The sequence below is a fragment of the Peromyscus maniculatus genome, chromosome 9 (assembly GCF_049852395.1).
Source record: "Peromyscus maniculatus bairdii isolate BWxNUB_F1_BW_parent chromosome 9, HU_Pman_BW_mat_3.1, whole genome shotgun sequence".
Classification (NCBI taxonomy): Eukaryota; Metazoa; Chordata; class Mammalia; order Rodentia; family Cricetidae; genus Peromyscus; species Peromyscus maniculatus.
Window position 1 is genome coordinate 30,529,846 of NC_134860.1, and position 20,427 is coordinate 30,550,272.

Here is a 20,427-nt window from a genome sequence, read left to right on the forward strand (position 1 = left end):
ATGTATGTACAGACTTACCAGGATTTAACATGGCTGTGGACTTTTCCTATTCTTTTTTTTTTCTTTTCTTTTTTTTTTCCTTTTTTTCTTTATATATATATATATATATATATATATATATATATATATATATATATATATATATAATTTTACAATACCATTCAGTTCTACATATCAGCCACAGGTTCCCCTATTCTCCCCCCTCCCACCCCCTCCCTTTACCCCCAGCCTACCCTCCATTCCCACCTCCTCCAGGACAAGTCCTCCCCCAAGGACTGCGATCAACCTGGTAGACTCAGTCCAGGGAGGTCCAGTCCCTTCCTCCCAGACTGAGCCAAGTGTCCCTGCATAAGCTCCAGGTTTCAAACAGCCAACTCATGCAATGAGCACAGGACTTGGTCCCACTGCCTAGCTGCCTCCCAAATTGATCAGGCCAATCAACTGGCTCACCTATTCAGAGGGCCTGATCCAGCTGGGGGCCCCTCAGCCTTTGGTTCATAGTTCATGTGTTTCCATTCATTTGGCTATTTTTTTTTTCAATAATTGAGTAAAACGGAAATTTATTATAAGCCACAGTCGTCCTAGGGACCTCCATGCTGTATATAGCCTCTATGGTTCTATGGCTTGTGGTCTGATTGTTCTTTATTTTATATCTAGAATCCACCTATGAGTGAGTACATACCATGACTGTCTTTCTGGATTTGGGTTACCTCACTCAGGATGATTTTTTCTAGTTCCATCCATTTGCCTGCAAATTTCATGCTTTCATTGTTTTTCTCTGCTGAGAAAAACATTGTGTATATGTACCACATTTTTTTCATCCATTCTTCCATTGATGGGCATCTAGGTTGTTTCCATGTTCTGGCTATTACAAATAGTGCTGCTATGAACATAGCTGAGCATGTATCTTTATGGTATGAATCAGCATTCCTATTCTTAAATTAAGACTCCCAAGTTAGAGTAAGAGCCACTGAAGAAATAAGCCAAGGGAAGAACTTCTGAGCTGTGCCTGGTGGAGGCAGTTTGCATGAGTCTTGGCATCCTAGCATAGTCATTGTCTTCAGTAGTTATTGATGCTATTTGTCAAGTGTTTCCAGCCCTTCAGACTTCTAGGCACACATTTGGTTGGCACTTACACTTCCTCTTTTTTTTTGTCCTGCAGCCAACCACCCCACTCATTATAGCCAATAAATTAGTAACAAAATTGCTTCAGTTATTGTTTGGCATTGGTACATAGAACAAGTGGGTTTTGGAGGTGACATAACACTCTGGTTAAAGCCCAGACTGGCCGTAAGAGTGGGTTTGTATCCTTGTGAAATTATTTAACCTCTCCAAGCCTCACCCATTATCCCAAAGTAGGCACTTATTTCCTGCTTCCGGGTTTGCTTACAAGGGTTTAGTGAGATAATTCACAGGTCTCTCATGAATATCTTCCTAAGTGGTAGATGAAACAGTGATAGCAGGGTATCACTAGTAAATTGAGAATAGAAAGAAAAAATCAGAATACGAGGGAATTAGAGAGGTGATTTGACCCAGAGTCTCTTCAAACTCTACACATCTGTGCCAGGGAAGTGGGCTCCACACAGCACAAGGCATTCCCTTCCATTGTCAGATGAGTCCAACACTGGAAACCCTGATGCCAAGCTGGAGAGAGCTTCCCTCTGCTCCTCTCCCAGAGCAGTGCATTGAACCACTGCCCTTTCACATGGGCCTTCCTTAGTAGCATGTCTGAGTTGTTTTGTTCATGCATTCCTGGTGCTGCCATAGTCCTAACCACCTTCCTTGACACACTGTTGGACTTACCCCATTGGTGGCCTCTCACCTGAACAAGGTAATTTAGATGTGATCCAAACCATGTGGACTACAGCTCCCCTTTACCAGGACACTATGCTTTATGGTGCAGGGTGAATCATGTTCACATTTTCAGTTCCCGTCTCACTAAAGGCTTATATTCAGTGTTTAGTCACCTAAACTTCTTATCATCTTTCCCTTATACTGTTGCTATAGACTAGTAGGGAGTCTCCATGCATCACATGTGGTTTTTTTATACCACAGCCCTTTCCCCATGGGTTCGAGTGACCTTTGTAAACATAGATCTGAGTCTACTCCTCTTATTAAATAAAACCTTTCACTCAAGGAATATAGACCGCAAGGTTGAGTGGCCTGGTCCATGCTGCTGGTGCAACCTTATTTTATACTGTTTACTTTATAAGGGTTTTCATGCCAGCCATACTGGCCTCCTTGCTGCTCAAAGCTGCTTTTGTTGGGTCTTTCCCTACACTGCCTTCCTTACCTCTTCATTTGCCTAGTTCACACCCTTCCAGCCACTGTGCTACCTCTCAAGCATTGTGCAATATGAACTTCATAGTAGGTCTAAGTTTTCATGTGATTCATTGGTTGATGCTTGTCCCATCATCCATATTATATGCTTTAGAAGAACAGCACTGAAGAATAGATTTATAACCTTGGGGTAGAAAAAAAATTCCTAAACAGGTCTCCAGTTTCACAAGCCATAAAGGAAAACATTAATAAATTCTGTTATATTAAAATTGGAAACTTACTAAAGAACACTACTTCAGATAAAAGACACACCACAAAAATAGGAGATATGTGCAATACAAGGGCTTGTGTCCACAATATATGTATAAAACACAAATCAGTAGAAAAAGATAGAGACAAACCAAAAGAAAGGTAAAGTGGCCAAGACTGATGAGGGGAATATAAATACCCTGCTTGGGATGCTGTGTGTACACTTCGGAGGGTAGATTTGAGTGTACCATGTAAATGCCATAGTGGATATATGTACCCTGCCAAGGAGGTATGAATACCTACAGGGGGGAAATGAGTACCCTGCCAAGGGGGTATGAATATGCTGGCAAGAGGCTATAAATATACTGCTGGTGGATGCATAGATGCACTGTCTGGGGGTATAAACTGCTGAGGGTGACTGCACTGTCTAGGGGTATATAGATACACTGCCAAGGGAGGTAAAGTTGATATAACTGCTTAGGAAAACTGTCTTATACGAGCCAAACATATCATGGCCTTTTATCCAGCAATAACATTTCTTCGTTACACAGGCTGTTAAAAGCATACAGATGTGTATCATACATAAATGGTTGAGGGTCCACTCTACCTCCCAAGAACTGCTATTAAGATTATTTTTGAGCAAGGGGGCATCAAGATCATAATGGGAAAACCTACAGAGATGACCAAACCAAACTAGTAGGAACTTATGAAGAAATTTAGACCAACACCTGTGGAGCCTCCACAGGACTGGACTGGACTAGGCCCTCTACATGAGCGAGACAATTGTGTAGCTTGATCTGCTTGAGGGGCCCCCTGGCAGTGGGACCAGGATCCATCCTTGGTCCATGCGCTGACTTTTTGGATCCCACTACCTAGGATGGGACACCTCACACAGCCTTGAGGCAGGGGGAGGGGCTTGGACCTGCCCCTACTGAATGTACCAGACTCTGCTGACTCCCCCTGGGAGGCCTTACCTTCTTGTTGGAGGGAATGAGGGGTGGGGGTAGGGGAAGGCTGGAGGGGTGGGAGGGGGAAGAGGGAGATCTGTGATTGGTATTTAAAATGAATAAAAAATTTCTTAATAAAAAAATTGTTTTTAAGCCGGGCGTTGGTGGCGCACGCCTTTAATCCCAGCACTCGGGAGGCAGAGCCAGGCGGATCTCTGTGAGTTCGAGGCCAGCCTAGGCTACCAAGTGAGCTCCAGGAAAGGCGCAAAGCTACACAGAGAAACCCTGTCTCGAAAAACCAAAACAAAACAAAACAAAAAAAATTGTTTTTAAGTGAAACCAGTTGAGCTGTGGAACAAAATCCTGTCTTAACTTTCCTTATCTAAAGCAGAGCCTCCTGAAACCCAGCTGTCCTTAGCCCCAGCCCCCTAAGGGAATTCCATTCTAATTTAGCTTGGTAAACACAGTCATCTCCATTAACATCAAAAGTCTAATAGGCCTTCCAAACTTCCCCATGGAACCCCTGGAGCTCCTCCTCTTCCTGTTAGGTTGTTCTGCAAGCCTTTATCTCTGGTTATTCAGTGTGCCCTCATTACTGAGGACCTCCCACATGCACTGTCAGAAAACTGCCTTGTCCTCATTGTGGACTGTCAGTTGATCTGTAACCCCAACAACAGAGCTCACACAAACACACCCATAACAGCCCCAAGCTGGAAAGAACTGGGTTTGTATGCTGGAAGAGATAAGTAAATTGTGCTGTATTCACAGACAGAATACTAACTACACTCTAAAGCATGGATGACTTTGGCAAATACAATATTTAGAAAAGACTCTTGATAGCTACAGAGTACACATACTGGATGATTCAAACTGGCTGTAGTATTGCCATCTGGTGGCCTTTGAGAAAAAAAAAATATTGACTAGGAGAAGCAAGAGGAACTCCTCTTTCTTGCCCCAGGGGGTGGCTTGCTTTGGTCTCGGTCCCTAAATTGTGTGTTTATTACTTGTACACTTTTCCATGCAAAGTTCACTAGTAAGGGTGAGTACTGTTCCGGGGCTGATGCAGTCCACACGCTGTTATCATACTGCAGTGTCTCTGTCTTTCTGTTTCACAGCTTTCTGCAGAGTGAGAACCACATGAAGGCTGAAGAGCTGCTGTGGTAACACTGAATAATTGCAGTGACTAGCTAGCCTGGCCACTGGGAAGAGTTATTACCCTCCCTGGGAGGCCTAATTGACTCGCAGGAATGGCCCATGCCCATGCCACAAGATTATTCCTTCTCAAATGTTTTTTAAAGTAGCGTTTTACCATCATATCTGTTTAAAAGTCCATTTGTCGCCCACACTGACATCCTATCACAATATTTTTCATTAACTGAAATGTTACAATTAACACATTCTGCAGCTGCTGGGGGAAATTAATGTCGTCAGCGGTGTACGCTGTCAGCCTTCTCCGCTCTTTGTTTCCTGTGCAGTCAACACGGTGGGGGAAGGGGGAGGCGGACACGACACTGTCGTCATTCACCTCACAGAGCCTTTCTTTTCAGCATACCTTGTTTTATTTGAATACTAAAAATAAAGGTATTTTTCAAATTTTCAAAGGAAAAATGGAAATCTCTATGCAAATATGGTTTCTGATATCCCAACACATGTAATGATAAAAATGATACCTGTGGTTATCCTTCACAAAAAGCCCACAAAGCTGAAATACAGCACTGAATTAAAACCCACCTACTCTCTATGCTCTTCTAAGTTTCACAGGAAGGTTTAAATGAATTTTTATTTTGTATTCTAATTTTAGTGTAATTAATTCTCTAGTTAGAGAGGGCTGCAGTTTTCTGCTCTTAACTTGCCAAAGGCTGAGTTAGAATGCACTTGGCATGCCCTTGCTTGGAAGACTTCTAGAGATGGGCTAGAGAGCTGCTTCACTCAGAAGCTCTGTCTGGATTTTGCAGTAACAACTACTCAAATTTCCACAATGTGGTAGATTTTACTATGTACCACCATGTGGCAGGAGTGACTTCCCGTGTGTCTTCACTGGCTCAGTCTGCACTCTATTCATCTTCTTATGGTTGTTCAAGACAGGGTTTCTCTGTTTAACAGCTCTGGGGAACACAATCTGTAGACCAGGCTGGTCTCAAACTCACAGAGATCTGCCTGCCCTCTGAGTTCTGGAATTAAAGGTGTGTGCCACCAGCACCCAGCTCCTACCTCTTTTTTTTCTTTTTTTTTTTTAATATGGAATATCCAGGCCCATCATGCTCAGAGAATAAGACAGTGTGAGAGAGTTTTCACTTTACCCTTACTTGACTTTGAATATTTAGGGAAAATTCTCAGTTTGCAGATTTAGCTAATGGCACTACAATGTCACTCTTCTCTGTTTAACATTCAGCTTTGTTAATCAAGAAAACCATAGATTGGCTCTTTGCATGTTGATTAAATTGATTACAGCTGTGGGCCTTGATAGCAGGTTTTTTTTTTTTAAGTGTCTCTAATTAATCAGACAATGCTTGATTGGCCTTTTCTGTTTTGAGGAGATAAACTGCCTTCCTCAAGAGTTTTCACCCCGAATCATTCTCCATTACAAGGTAAAGAAGTGAGTCACCACCTGAGTGACTTTTTGATTTCCTTTTATCCTTCAGCAACTAAAAAATAAAAATAAAAAGAAGAGAAAGAAGCAGAGGGAAAGGGGAAGATGGGAGGAAAAAAGGATCCTTTTGAAAAACAAATTAAAATTTAATATTAAATTTCACATACTCATTTGAACACAATTTTGGGAATGAAGAAAGTCTGTGTCCCCCTCAACGCTATTGGGGTGGTCTGCCCTCCACAGGAAAGGGAATCGCAACTCCCCTGCTCTAACCATTCTCTGTCAACTTGTGTCCTTTGAACTGTACATTGTTTTCTTTAGATTCCACTTTCATGAATGAGTTTTTACATGACCATCCACTTTTAGTCATATGTCTAGATGAAACACCTATCATTCTGCAGATACAAATATGAGCGTTCCAGAAACGCTGTCAATATTGAAGACCTGAGATGCTCTTCTTTCATCTTTGGAATCGATGCACTAGTGAAGAAGGCCACTAGGACCTTGGCTTAAATGGTGGGAAACAGCGAGAAAAGCAACCTGTTTTCCTATCCCTTCCCCATCAGTACATGAGTCTATAAAGCACTGTGTCCAATAAGCACTGGTCACTGACTTCAGATGTTTTTAGACATGTCAGAAGTCATCTTGGTGATCTCATCATATTGGAAGATCCTAAAGAGAGAGATTCTAACTTTAAAATAGAAAGTACCTAGGGCTAAGGTGAAACCGAGTTGCAGAATGTAGTTGACTAGGCTAGGCTGGCTGGCCACTGAGCCAGCCTGAAGGATCTGCTTAGCTCTGCCTCTCCAGCACTGGCCTTGCAAATGTGTATCTCTTCAAGCCAGGGGAGAATGACAATCAGCAGGCCTACTTAGCTATAAAGACCATACAACATCACTGACCAGAACAGAAAGATATCCCATTGGTGTAACAGTGGCACTCTTATCTTGGGGGTAATCATCAGCTGTCTAATTGGACTAAGGTCTGCTCAAAAGGAAAGAATTCATGCCTGGTAATGTAAACCTAGCTAACTAATGGTGGCTGGGGGGTGTCACAGACCCTAGAGGAGAACTTACTGTTGATATTTCCCTAAATCAGTATAATTCTCACTGTATTCTAAATACTTACACTTACAGAGTACAGCTCTCATCCTTCATTAAAGAAGCTTCTTTTTGCAGCAGGTGTAGACTATTCTATTCTAGAGATCCACAACTAGTCAAAATGCAGAGAAGAAGTAAATATCTTTGGGATGCCCATTCTTAAGTGATAGGTCCATATTGCAATCCCTATATCTTAACAGCCAAGTCCTGTCCACCCCAATCTTTCTAGAGGCCTGCTCAACACATTTTAAACTTCCCATTCTAGTTGCTTTTCACAACACAGCAGACAAGGAAAGCATGAGGCACATATGGCTGGCTCGTATACTTACTGTCCAGTGCTTCCCAGAAAACCCTACCCATGCCTTCAGAAGACCTGTGTGGTACAGAAATTCTTTGAGATCCAAAAATACATAGCAGACACATAAGAGCAGCCTCTGACCTCCTGAATTGGAAGTTTGCAGTTTGTGTATATTTTGCTAGAAAACTGATCCAGTTTTTAGAAGAAATGGAATCTCCCCTCAAAACTAAGGTATTTATCAGTCTTCCCCCCAGTCTCTTTTTGACCAGAGAATACTTTTAAAATCCATTTTTTTTTCAGTGTATAAGAAACAGTCATCGGTAGCAAATGAATGTTACTAGGTATTAGACAAGTGTTGCTGTGAACTACCAAGTTCTTGACAAAGCTTCTGTGAAAAGCATTTTATTAGATTGCCTCCTTGCCCCAGAGTTTTAGTAGCAGGCATCTGAGCGTCCCAGTAGCCACCTAAATGTACACCAGATTATAGACAGCCTCACTGCAGGAGGACCCTTTAAGAATACTCACAGATTAGCTGATCAGCCAGTGAGTACAGCCCCTGTTCTGTAGTCATTTTCTGTCCACTAGGATGCTTCCTCCATCAGACCATAACTCTCTCAGGGCAGGAACCTGTGTGTACACCCAGGAATGCCATGAAATCAGAGGTCAGGGGTCAAAGGACACCCTCAGGTGCTGATTGTCACTTTCCACCTTGTTTGAGACAAGATCTCCTGTTGTTGTTCACCACTTTGTACACCAAGTTAACTAGCCTGTGAGTTTCTAGGGATTATCCTTCCTCCACCTCCTTTCTCTCCATAGGAGAGCTGGGATTATGGGTGCATGATACCATATCTGGGGCTCCAAACTCAGGTTCTTATACTTGCATAGAAAATATCTCATACAATAAAATATCTCCCAACCTAAAATCACAGTCTGTCTTAACTGAGAATATTGTTTTCAGTTCTACCAATATCTGATTCAGCTCTACTCAAATAATGTCCACTCTCTAGCACATCCATTAGATGGACTAAATTTTTTTTTAATTATTATTTCTCTTACCAAAATTTTAAGGTCAATCCAGTCTTATTAAAATTCATAAGTTAGTTTTTATTCTTCCTTTGCTCTGTATTTTTGTGTGTGTTATTTAAAATGATTCCACTACCTTGACTCTTAAATAAAACACTATCTGATGACAGTTCCCAGCATTTACACATGGGCCCAGGAGCTCTCTCCTGTTTCAAGTGGAGGATGTGTTGGGAAGCCTGACTGAGTCCTCGAGAGCAACAGGGAAGAAGAAGCATTTGGATGTGCTAGGAGAGCAAGCCTGATGGAAAGGAAAATTGGCGAAGACATAGAGGCCTTTCCATAACAGGGTGAGGTCAGTCCTTTGCAGGAAGAGGTGGTGGTCAGAGCTGAAGAAACAACCAGAGTGTTGACGACAGGACAGTTGTGGGAATGGCTGAAGAAAGAACAAGAAGAGAGTCCAAAACATGGCTAGCTAGGGTAAGAAGCTCAAGCAAATTGCTCAGAAATAAAACTATGATAGGCACCTGCTCTGCTTATTTTCTGGTGCTTTACTAAAACACTGACCAAAACTAACTTGGGGAAGAAGGGATTTTTAGCTTACATATCTGGATCAATATCTATCACTGAGAGAAGTCGAGGTAGGAACCTGGAGGCGGGAACTGAAACAGAGACCACAGAGCAGTTCTGCTTACTGACTTCCTTCCTATGGCTTGCTCAGCCTGCTTCCTTATAACATCCAAGACCACCTGCCCAAGGGTGGCACCACCCACAATGGGCTGCTCCCTCCCATATCGATCATTAATCAAGAATCTTCCCCACATGCAGAACCATCAAGAAAAAATGCTTACTGGCTTGCTCTCTGTGGTTTGCTTTCATGGCTTACTCAACACACTTTATTTCAACACAGGGTCACCTGCCAAGGGATGGCACTGCTCACAGTGGTCTGAGTCCTCCCACATCAATCATTAGTCAAGAAAATGCCTCTACAGACATGACCCACAGTCTAGACTAATAGAAGCAATGCCTCAGATGAGGTTCCCTCTTCCCAGGTTGTGTCAAGTTGACAATGAACTAACCAGTACAGTTCCTTGTGATAGAATCTGAGCTGGAATTACCATTTGTTGGGTATTTTTTGCTTGCATAGTAGAAGGTGTGGATGTTTAAATGAGTTGATCATGAGTCAAGGTAGCACAAGCACATACAAGGAAGTAAACAAGTGAGGTACAGTTGCTTGACCACTGGCTGCTGTTTAACAAGTGACAAAAAAAAAAGAATGCTCTTGAAAAAAATACTAGTAAGAATAAAGTATTTTTCTAAGGCATAGGGTGTAGCTCAATTGAAGAGAATTTAGTAGAATGCACAGGGCACTGGATTAGGTTTGATCTTCATATTAAAATGGAAAAAGGAGGAGAAGGAAGAGGATTACTTAAGAAAATGGCATAAGCTGGACCAGTATTTCTCACAGTGTTCTGTGTGGTCCCAAGAGACTTGAAGTTCTGGAATATAAATGGACACAGTGCCACATCATCTGTCTTCCACTTGAGAGATTCATGGTATTTTAAAGATAGTGAAAGGTACTTAACGAAAAAGTCCTGGTTGTTTTTGTTTAGCCTATGTTTAGTTAATATGCAAACCTTTTTTTAAATTATAGTTCATAAGCTGGGTGGTGGTGGTGCACACCTTTAATCACAGCACTTAGGAGGCAGAGGCAGGTGGATCTCTGTGAGTTTGAGGCCAGCCTGGTCTACAGAGTGAGTTCCAGGACAGGCACCAAAACTACACAGAGAAACCCTGTCTCTAATAATAATAATAATAATAATAATAATAATAATAATAATAATAGTTCATAAATGGATTGCCCAGGAAAAAGCCAAACAAAAGAGTTACTTTAATTAAAGTTTTAATTGCATACTACATTTTTCTATTGCTGTGATAAAACATCATGACCAAGGCAGCTTATAGAAGGAAGGGATTATTTGGGGCTTACAGTTCCAGAGGAGTAAGAATCCACCACCATCACTGTGGGAAAGTGTAGCAGCAGGCAGGTTTGGGGACTAGAACAGCAATTGAGAACTGAGTGCTCACATCTCAGACCACAAACAGGAAGCAGAAAAAGCAAATTCAGAACAGTGAGAGTCTTCTAACTCTCAAACCTATCCTTTTTGATATACTTCCTTCAGCAAGGCCATCATGCCTCCTAAACCTCCCCAGAGAGTGCCACTAACCGGGGACCAAGTAGTCAAATGCCATAGCCTGTGGGGAACATTTCATTCAAATTACCACAAATGTAATCTAAATCCATGTTAAAATACTATAGGTTGTCAATAAAATTCTAGTCATTGAGAAAGCTAATGTTATATGTACCTTACTCTAGCCTCAGGCTGCAGGCAGGGCTCAAAGAGAAAGCCACAGTGCTGAAAAACTAAGACTTTTTCTAACTGAGGGGTTAGGAAAAATACACATTCACACCTGTGAGTGAATATTCAGAGGAGTTACATTTGAAGGTCACATTCCATTTTTTTAGGGAAAAAAAACCAGAGGCATCCTGACAATACACATGTAATAAATCATAACTTCCTAATTGGTGGGCTGTAACTTGCACCTGCAAAGAAAGAACCATTTATTACCTTAATCTCTTAGTATGAGCTAACTTCGGCACTGTCCAAGGCACAGAGACACTAAAAGCATTTTAAATCTTAAAATATATTTTTTCTGTCCTGCGTGTAACTTTAGATCATAAAAAAAGGAAAATTGCAACTCTTTCTCAGGGGTATGAAGTACTAAGGTTAGGAATTTGTGCTGAGAGTTAATCACTGTCCTAAGTTATCAGCCAGTCCTAGGAGAGAGGCTGGCACTACAATGAAGTTGCTTTGCATCTTTAACTTTGGATCAGCAAATCAGACAGCTGACTGTATGTCCCTGTGAACTGGACTGCAGCTAGCTATGTGTCCTTGTGAACTAGACTGCATTTCCTGAGAACAGTTTCTCTTAAAACCCATTAGCAAGGCACCTGCTCTAAAGTTTTTTTGAAGCTGGTACCACCTAATGGTACACAAGAAACCTGTAACTGCAATTCTCAACATTTAGATTAAAGGAATTTGAGCCAGCCTGGCTCCTGGTATATCATAAATCTGAGCATCTCCTAAGTGTGACTCACAGTCCTTGTGTGAAACAATAGACCTAGCTTGTAGCGATAACGCCCGCGTTACCAATACCCATTCACCATGTCTGAGCGAGGGGCTGCAGATTAAAAATAGAGACAAGAGACAGCGGGTCATTTGCCTCAGCAGAATGTCGAATGCCCTTTATTGAAAGAGGGAGGAAACCTTAAATACAGGCTTACAGCACAATGGGAGAACCCCAGAGGGCAGAAGTTTGCTACTGATGTTTACAATCTTGCATCTAAGCTGCTGACGCCCAATATGCAGGATACACAAACAAGGAACGTCCCTTAAGCATTCAGAAGGGTGGATAAAGGCAGGGAATTATAGGGAGGACATCTGGTCAAGGTCGGCAAGCAGGCAGGCAACAGCTTTACTCAATATAGGAGGAGACCAGAACCCTACACTAGCTATGAAACATTATTTTTATTCATCAAAATTATACTGCTTAAGGAGAAATCATCTTCCCAACAATCCACAGATATAAATGCCCAATAGATTAAATATATTTATGAGATAAACACACTATAATACAGGCAGTGAGGGATTTCTCACACCATATACATCATATCAGGTACCAAAAGTACAGCAGAAGCAGAAGATATTTCAGAGTCTGTAATCTTGTGGTCTTACCTAAAACAAGATTGATCCTTCAGAGATTTTCCTCTTGGTGGACTGACACCTGAACTTCAGTTGTCATATGCTGCACCTCTGACATGGCCACCCGCAGACCTCTACCACAAATAACTTGAAGAAAATATGGGTGCACTGCTATAAAATGTGGTTTAGGGAACGGCTTTCTAAATACAGATGGCCTTAAAAAAATGAATGATATACTTGACTATATGAAAATAAAAAAACATATATAGAGAGGGAAAAAACTAAAGCAAAGACAAATAGCCAAACAAAAATAGAAAAATTATGATATAAGATGAAAAAGATATGAATATGTATGGGTAGATTGATACATACATATATACATACAACTATATACATATATATGTATACATATGTATATTTACCAAATGGCCTTAAATATGAAAGTGCATTCAAATCTACTTATACTAAGGATTAAGACAAATCAAAACTACCTTATGAGAGCAGTTCTCATAGATCAGGCTGGGAAGCATTTAAAAACTTAACATGATGTCCATGTAGTTTTTGCTCTGGGGAAACTCATTCTTGCACATTGCTGATGAGAAAGCAGATGGATGTTGAGGGCATTGCCAGTATCTAACAATTGCCCCTTGTACAGGGAATTTGTCAGTGTCTAACAACACCAAGCATGCCTTTTGTTGTGGAAACTTATCTTGGAGACACACTTCCAAGTCTGTAGAAGAGATGAGATCCCAAAGGTCTTCCCTGTGGTGCTTATTGCAGGTACAAGCACTGAAAACATGTCTGAATGTAGGATGGAGTTGCAAAGCCTGAGGAAGAGCTCTGTAAACATGAGGGAGAGTTTCCAGGATATATTACAAGCTAAAAGTTAAAAAGAAATAAAGAAATGACAAAAGAACTAACAATAGCATCCTGCTTTTGTATGAGAAGAGGGAGGTGTTTTTTTTCAAGAAATATATGTTTATGGATACATATACTTGCATGCAATAACAGTAAAAAAATTAAAGGCCATGAATTTGAAAGAGAGTGAGATGCATATATGGGAGGACTTGGAGGAAGGAAAGGGAATCTCAAATTTTTTTTAAAAGAGGGAAAAGGTATGTTTGGGCTTGCTTTTGCAAGCAAAACATTACTCTTAAGAGAGTGGGTGGGGATAGACCAAAGAGGAGAGTCCACAGGGATGAATAGAAGGGTCTAACTTTATCTGAACACATTATTCTGAGTATTTTGATTCTTCAATTGTTAATGATTTATTATTCAACAACATTAAAAGAAAAACAATATAACTTTAGGAAAATGGAGAGGGAAAATCCTGACAATGTACTATGAACAGAAGCAAACAATTTCCTTTCACATGAATAATACATTCAGACTGAAGAGGACCAGAGAGGGCTAACTCAAGAAAATTTTGAGCATGGTATTTTGACTACAAGGAAAAAAAACCTCGGAAAGTATAGAACTCTAAAGAACAAGTGTGTAGTATGCTGGAATGTTTTTTTGTGTTGTGTTGTTTTATGTTTTCACTTGGTTAGTGTTTGTTTCACTTAGCGTGTTGGAGACTACTCTTTGTGTGTCTATAACCCGATATACCCTGAGGAAATGGGAGCAAATTTACTAATAAGAAAAGCTAGAGAGGAGAGTGAGCATGTGGTGCTGGATTATTGCTGTAGGAATTAGTACACGTTTCTAGTTAGAGATGAGTAGCCATCAAATGTTTCCAATGAAGAACCAGATAATGAACACTTAGACAACAGTAGCTGGGCGGTGGTGGCACACGCCTTTAATCCCAGCACTTGGGAGGCATAGGTAGGCAGATCTTTGTGAGTTCAAGGCCTGCCTGGTCTACAGATCGAGATCCAGGAAAGGCACAAAGCTACACAGAGAAACCCTGTCTCGGAAAAAACAAAAAAACAAACAAACAAAAAAGACAACAGTAGATGTAGACATTACTGGAATGCAAGCATGTGACAGTAATCTGATGAAGCATCATTTGTGGACACTGAACTTTGAATTTCATATAGTTTTCATATCCTGTGGAACATTATATCCATTTAACCATTGAAAATATAAATGGCTAAATTAGTTTGCATACTATACAAAAACAGACTATGAAATATACTTGGCCCATGGGCCATGGTTTACAACTTCTGATTGACTGACCAATTGATTAATAATAAATGTAATGAAATGGTCTTTTAAAAATCTTAGTAAATAATATGCACAAATTCTTTGTAGTTCTTTTGTTATTTACTTTTAAATTTGAAGTTTTTTTTAACCACAAAATAAAGACCCATATATTGTCCACACCTACAGCAGAAAAGGAATAACATCAAGTCATTGTCCCAACATTCAAACAAGGACCACCATTCACATTGCAAGAATTTCCTAGACCAAGAGTAGGACACACACACACACACAGAGTGGAGAGTCCCTGGTCAGAAATGGAAAGAGGGTCTTCAGATGATACCATTCTTTTCTCCTGCTCACCTGTTTTTCAACACTTTTATGAAGAAATGAGGTCCCTGGGCTGGTAATTTGTATATGACCTCATGATTTTATATAAGTACAGGATTTTTTGGTCTGCTATAATTAAATGGACTAAATAAAAGGTACTTAGCAGAAAATGTCCCATTAGCTTGAATGTCTGTGACAAATCCTTTCTGATGTCCTTAATGTGTTACTATGAAATTCAATTACACAGCATGTTCATCTCACTCATTTCAGCAACCATAATCTAGAGATAGCTGTAAGCAGTGATTTAAAGTCTCTTAAAATATTTCAGGTAGAAATTGAGTAATTTTTTACATTAAAATACTTGTATACTTGGAGAATAAGTGGCTTGCAGAAGGAAAACATCAGCTATGTAATCCAGTGAGCATTCTGCCATCTTGTACTCATTTAAATCCAGCAAGACCATGTTCCCACCTTGGTTTATCATAGTAGGTTAGGCCAGCACATGGGCTTCCTTGATCAGTGTATTGCAACTGAAATTTGCTAAATGATAACTGTACCCAGATCCATGCCAAATGGGCTTGGTCTAATCTGTAGGCAAAACTCTGAAATGTTACCATCTTTCTCCTCCCTACAGGTCAAGCTTAGCAACATTAAGTGATTTGGCTAATCTCTTACTGTAGGGAACAAGGATCTGGCCCTGGCCAGAGAGCTGGTGCTCTTAGCTTCTGGTTAAAACTGCTTCCCATTGTAGATTAAAGAAAGTACCAAATACAGAAATTTAGAAAGAAAATATTGTCATAAGAATATGGTCCTGTTTAAAATAACAGGAATAAACAATATAGGGTGGTAATATCCATGCAACAAATAGGATTGATATTGGAAAATCCTTTCTGTTCCCCTGCCTTCACACTTCCACCTGAGCAGCTCAGGAGCAGGTTTAGGGATGAGAAGCACTGGACTCGTGCCTTCTAGACAGCACCACTTGAGGTGTACCTGCCCAAGAATCTAGCAAGGGGACAGCAGGCTGTGAGAGAGGAGGAGGAAGGGAAATAAAGGTGGATTCACATCAAATCCGAGGCTGACTTCTGCTTAACTCATGTGGAGAACACTGCCATCCAAGACAAACCACACGTGATTGTGTCAAGCTTTCTCACCCAAGATCAGAAAGAGCATCTTCTCTACTGTATTTCTTCTGATTTGCTGAAATGGTTTCCTTTTGGGGGAAAATTGTACTACAGGATAGAGAAGTGGTTCAGTGGATAAAGGTGCTTGCCACCAAGCCTGGGGACTTGAGTGTGATCCCAGGGACCCACAGCAGGGAAGAAGAGAACTGACAAGTTGTCCTTTGACCTCCACATGCACATCATACACACAGAAATATTTTTTTAAAGTAAACATACTATATTTTCATGGCACTAATAATAAACTTCTAATCATTTTTATCTTTTATTTTTGAGGTTATAGTGTAATTACTAATTTCTCACTTCCCTACCTACCTCCAAGCCCTCCCATATACCTCTCTTTGCTCTCTTTCAAATTCATGACCTCTTTTTTCATTAATTGTTGTTATATGCATATATGTATATGCATATATATTCCTAAATATAACCAGTTTAGCCTGTATAGTGTAACTTGAGTGTATGTTTTCAGGGCTAAACATCAGTATTGGATACCCAACTGATAGGAAGAGAAATGGTTATCATTTAGCTTGTGGATTTGATCAAGCAATTTATTGGTTAAGTGATCAACTCCTTATTAACCTTGTCACAAAATTGAGTATTAATTCTCATTTTTCTTACTGGAACATGAAGGAAGATAAAGTGTTCCTTCGTAAACCCTAAAGATATGAAAACCAAGGGGAAACTTCAAGTCCATGTGTGGGGCTGCAACTGTGTTGCTCATCTGCTTTCTTTTCTCCTTAGAGACTGGTTGAACATGCTGAGCCCACCAATTGTCCCTCCCAGTCAGCAGCCAGTGGAGCAGCCTCTGGAGTCCTCTACAAGTGTGAGTGTGCAAGGTAAGAATACAAGAAATGCTATGCATTAAAGATATAAAGGTAATTTGCCACAAACAGAGAAAATCTGAAATGCTGCTGCTTTCATACTGACCATAGAGACTTGTGTATCCAAACTGAGGTAATCTGTGCCTTATCTTTTATGAAGTCCTTTACTATGTAGGTTGCAGAGAGGAACAGTCCCATTTTTCTGAATGATTGCCCCATGGCAGCACAGAGTTGAAGGCATCAGCCCCCATCTGATTTCCAGCTATACCGCTTCCCACTGTGTGACCACTGTGAATTTTAGTTGCCAGCTCTACAGTGCCTCCCTGGCCACACATGTTATTTTCTTGTAAAGATTCAGTGATGTACAATATTTGAAGCACTTAGAACAGTGAATGCCAAATCCTGGCAGCTGGTATCATAGTAATACAGTCCAGGCCTCTCAGAACACTGGGGTACAGCCATGCACTGTGTGCTGGTATTTTGGTCAGGAGTGGACCTCACACATATGACATCTGAAAAGGTTATGTTGAGGCTAGGAAATCCCTGCTTTCTGATGCCCTGTCATTGCATCACATCACACGTCATAGCAGGATACATTGCTTATATATTTGTGGGTTGCTAATATAAACAACCTGCTGGACCACAAGTGGTTAAAAGTATAGCACATATAACCACACACAGTACAAGATGCATGATAATAAACTGTTACTGGCTCATATACTTACTGTACTATACTTTTAATTTTTATTTTAGAAGGTTCTCCTACCTACTAAAGTATGTTTACTGTAAAATAGCATGACATGCTACACCAATAGCTTCAATAACATCTTCTGTTTACTGTTTCTTGATCAAAAGACATATCAATTGATGGAGCTGTGCCATTTTAGCTTGCATAAATTATCACACTCTATGACATTCACACAACAAAACCACTGCATTCATTGCATTTTTCTACATCACTGCATGACCCCCTTGTAAAAGGCTTTTGCCTGTATACATTTTCCTTCATGCAAAGATGCAGCCCTTCACTAAGGTGAGACCGTGGCATGCCTACAAACAGTGCAGTCATTGGTAGGAAACTGGAATGAAAGTCCCCTCAGTGTTCCCTGTGATGCAGAAGTCATGAAGATGAGCCATTGGGTTTTAGTTAGGAGCAGGGTATAGTTGGAAGGTTTCTTGGGTCCCACCTGGCCCCCACAGCCCCACAGCCCACTTATAAAATAATTACTCAGAAGCTTATATTAATTATAACTGCTCAGCTACTAGCTCAGGCTTATTACTGACTAGCTCTTACACTTAAATCAACCCATAATTCTTATTTATTTTTACCCCTGTGGCTTGGTACCTTTTTTTAGTTCTGCCTTGTCATCTTGCTTCCTCTGTGTCTGGCTGGCAACTCCTAACTCAGCCTTCCTCTTCCCAGAATTCTCCTCATCTGCTCACCCCACCTATACTTCCTGCCTGGCTCCTAGCCAATCAGTGTTTTATTTATCAACCAATCATAGCAACACACATCCACAGCATACAGAATGACATTCCACAGCACTTCCCCTTTTCTGTCTAATCAAAAAGGAAGGTTTTAACTTTAACATAGTAAAATTACATATAATAGAACAGTTATCAAGCAAGAATTACAGTTACAATATCTAGCCTATTTTTATTTGATAAAATTAAAGAAAATATTTTATATATCCTATTTTTATGAGTCTAAAGGTTCATATCTAATTTATCTTTTATCATAACTAAGGAAAATTATAACTATCTAATCTTCAACTACATCAAAGACCTCAGAAGGATATAATATTACCTAAGTAAACAGGAAAAGCATTGTAAGCAACTTCCAAAAATCTAGAATGATAGAGACAGCTGGCTGCTTAGACAATAATCCAAAGTTCCTCTGTAACATTGGGGCATCCTTCTTCAGCCCACAGGCCTAGAGTCTCTCAGTCACTTCTTTCTGTGTCCTGTAGAATGCCTGGTAGTTTCTTCTGCGAAGCAGGAACCTGAAGGACCTTCTGGCTTTGCAAAGTTCAGTAGTCACCTTTGTATGGGTCCTGAATGTCCAGTTGATACAACATTTTATCAAGCAGTCCAGGCAGAACAGTTTCTTGCCCAAATGGCTATTTTTGCCAAGAGGAAGATAAACTCCATATGGAGTGTCTTCAATGCCCATGCTCCTCTTTGAAGTAAATTTGGTGCTGCCAGGAGCAGATGTGCCTCAATGTCCAGGAAAGTCTATAAGTTTTTAGAACATTTTAAATGCCATATTCTGTAGGTCTTTGAAGTGTTTGAAGATTACCTACCTAATTGAATTATGTCTATGTATACCTAGAAAACTTAACTAACATGACTAAAAGTTTGACTATCATAGAAAACTAATTATTAATCTATATTTCTTAATTATCTGTTACAATTTCAAATAAGCTGCACAAACATAATACCTTAAACAAGAGTAGAAATATACATACAGTATAACAAAATTAACTTTAAATTTGTATCAATAAACTAAAATCTATAGCAATTTAAAACAAGTTGCTCTTTAAAAGTAGATTCAATAATCTACCTTTCATCCTATCATATCTATATCATATCCCCCTTTTTCATTTTAGAAAGATATTGATTATGACCAATCTCTAACAAAGACAAATATCCATAATCCATTTTTGGGGAATGTGGGCATAGTGTACTAGGCTAATTCCTGCTGATTGATGGTGTTGTATTCTTATGGGGATCCTGAGAAAATCTGAGATAATGATCAAGTTCTAGGAAGACTGGCTATAACCTTTGTTGATAGGTACCATCTGTTAAGGTTCATGAGGTCTGGCTTGACCAAATCAGATCCATCTTAACCTGGAACAAAACTATACCCTCTTGCTTCCTGTGGAAACAAAAGCAGAGCCTCCTTTCCAAAGTAACATATCCTTAGATCCAAATTTTGAAGTCAAGATATCTTTAAAATATACATATTGATTTAACTGGGTAGCCTTTACAATCAAATGTCTCTCTGAAGTTAAAAATCCCAAAGACAATATAATCCAGACTCTCTGTGTTATTTCCATCTTTACATGGCTTATTTTTTTTTTCATCACAGGCAATTTATTTTGTTCTGTTCATTCACAGTTAATACAGAAAATACTTGGAAACATTTCCATAGAATGTTTGACACAGAAATCATCAAATAGAAGTATACAATGTTGACAGGAGGCAGTACATTTATAATTTATAACCCCAAATGTATTTATAAATTAGAAATGGAAAGATCTACAAATGAAATTATGAAGGTTCACCAAAGTCATTTAATCTCTCAGTTTCTCATTCATTTTTGTATCTTAATAATATTCTATTGTATGAATAAGCCACATTTTATTTCTCTCCAGTATTTGATAGCTATTTGAGTTGTTTTAACTTTTTTACTATTAGCAACACACTGCTGTAAACTTTCATGTACATGTTTCATAGGTGCACATTTTCAGTAGTTTGAGGATTTATTCCTAAGGGTAGAATTGTTGAGTAACAGAGTAACAGTGTTTTGCATTTTGACCAACCACCAAACTGTTTTGCCAAAGTGGCACACCATTTTACAATCTCACCAAATCCTTGTTTTTAAGGCTCTGATTTTTGTACAAAAGCATTCAATCATTCTGTCAGACCAAACCAGGAAAAGTAAGCTATAGTTCAGAGCTGTTCTATTCCATTTACTATGCA

The 20,427-nt window shown here is 39.8% G+C and overlaps 1 protein-coding gene across 21 annotated transcripts in view; it reads left to right on the forward strand.

Annotated features, from left to right (window-relative positions):
• Cfap20dc (CFAP20 domain containing) overlaps positions 1–20,427 on the forward strand; it is a 291,110-nt gene that overhangs the window by 209,368 nt on the left and 61,315 nt on the right. For 18 of the 21 annotated variants that reach the window (XM_076544540.1, XM_076544522.1, XM_076544523.1 and 15 more), the window contains one exon: positions 16,643–16,737. In XM_076544540.1, coding sequence (XP_076400655.1) covers positions 16,643–16,737 — 95 coding nt within the window. Of the gene's footprint in view, positions 1–4,591; positions 5,075–16,642; positions 16,738–20,427 lie in introns of those variants that run through there. The other 3 variants (XM_042284394.2, XM_076544533.1, XM_076544531.1) reach the window with 2 other exon arrangements.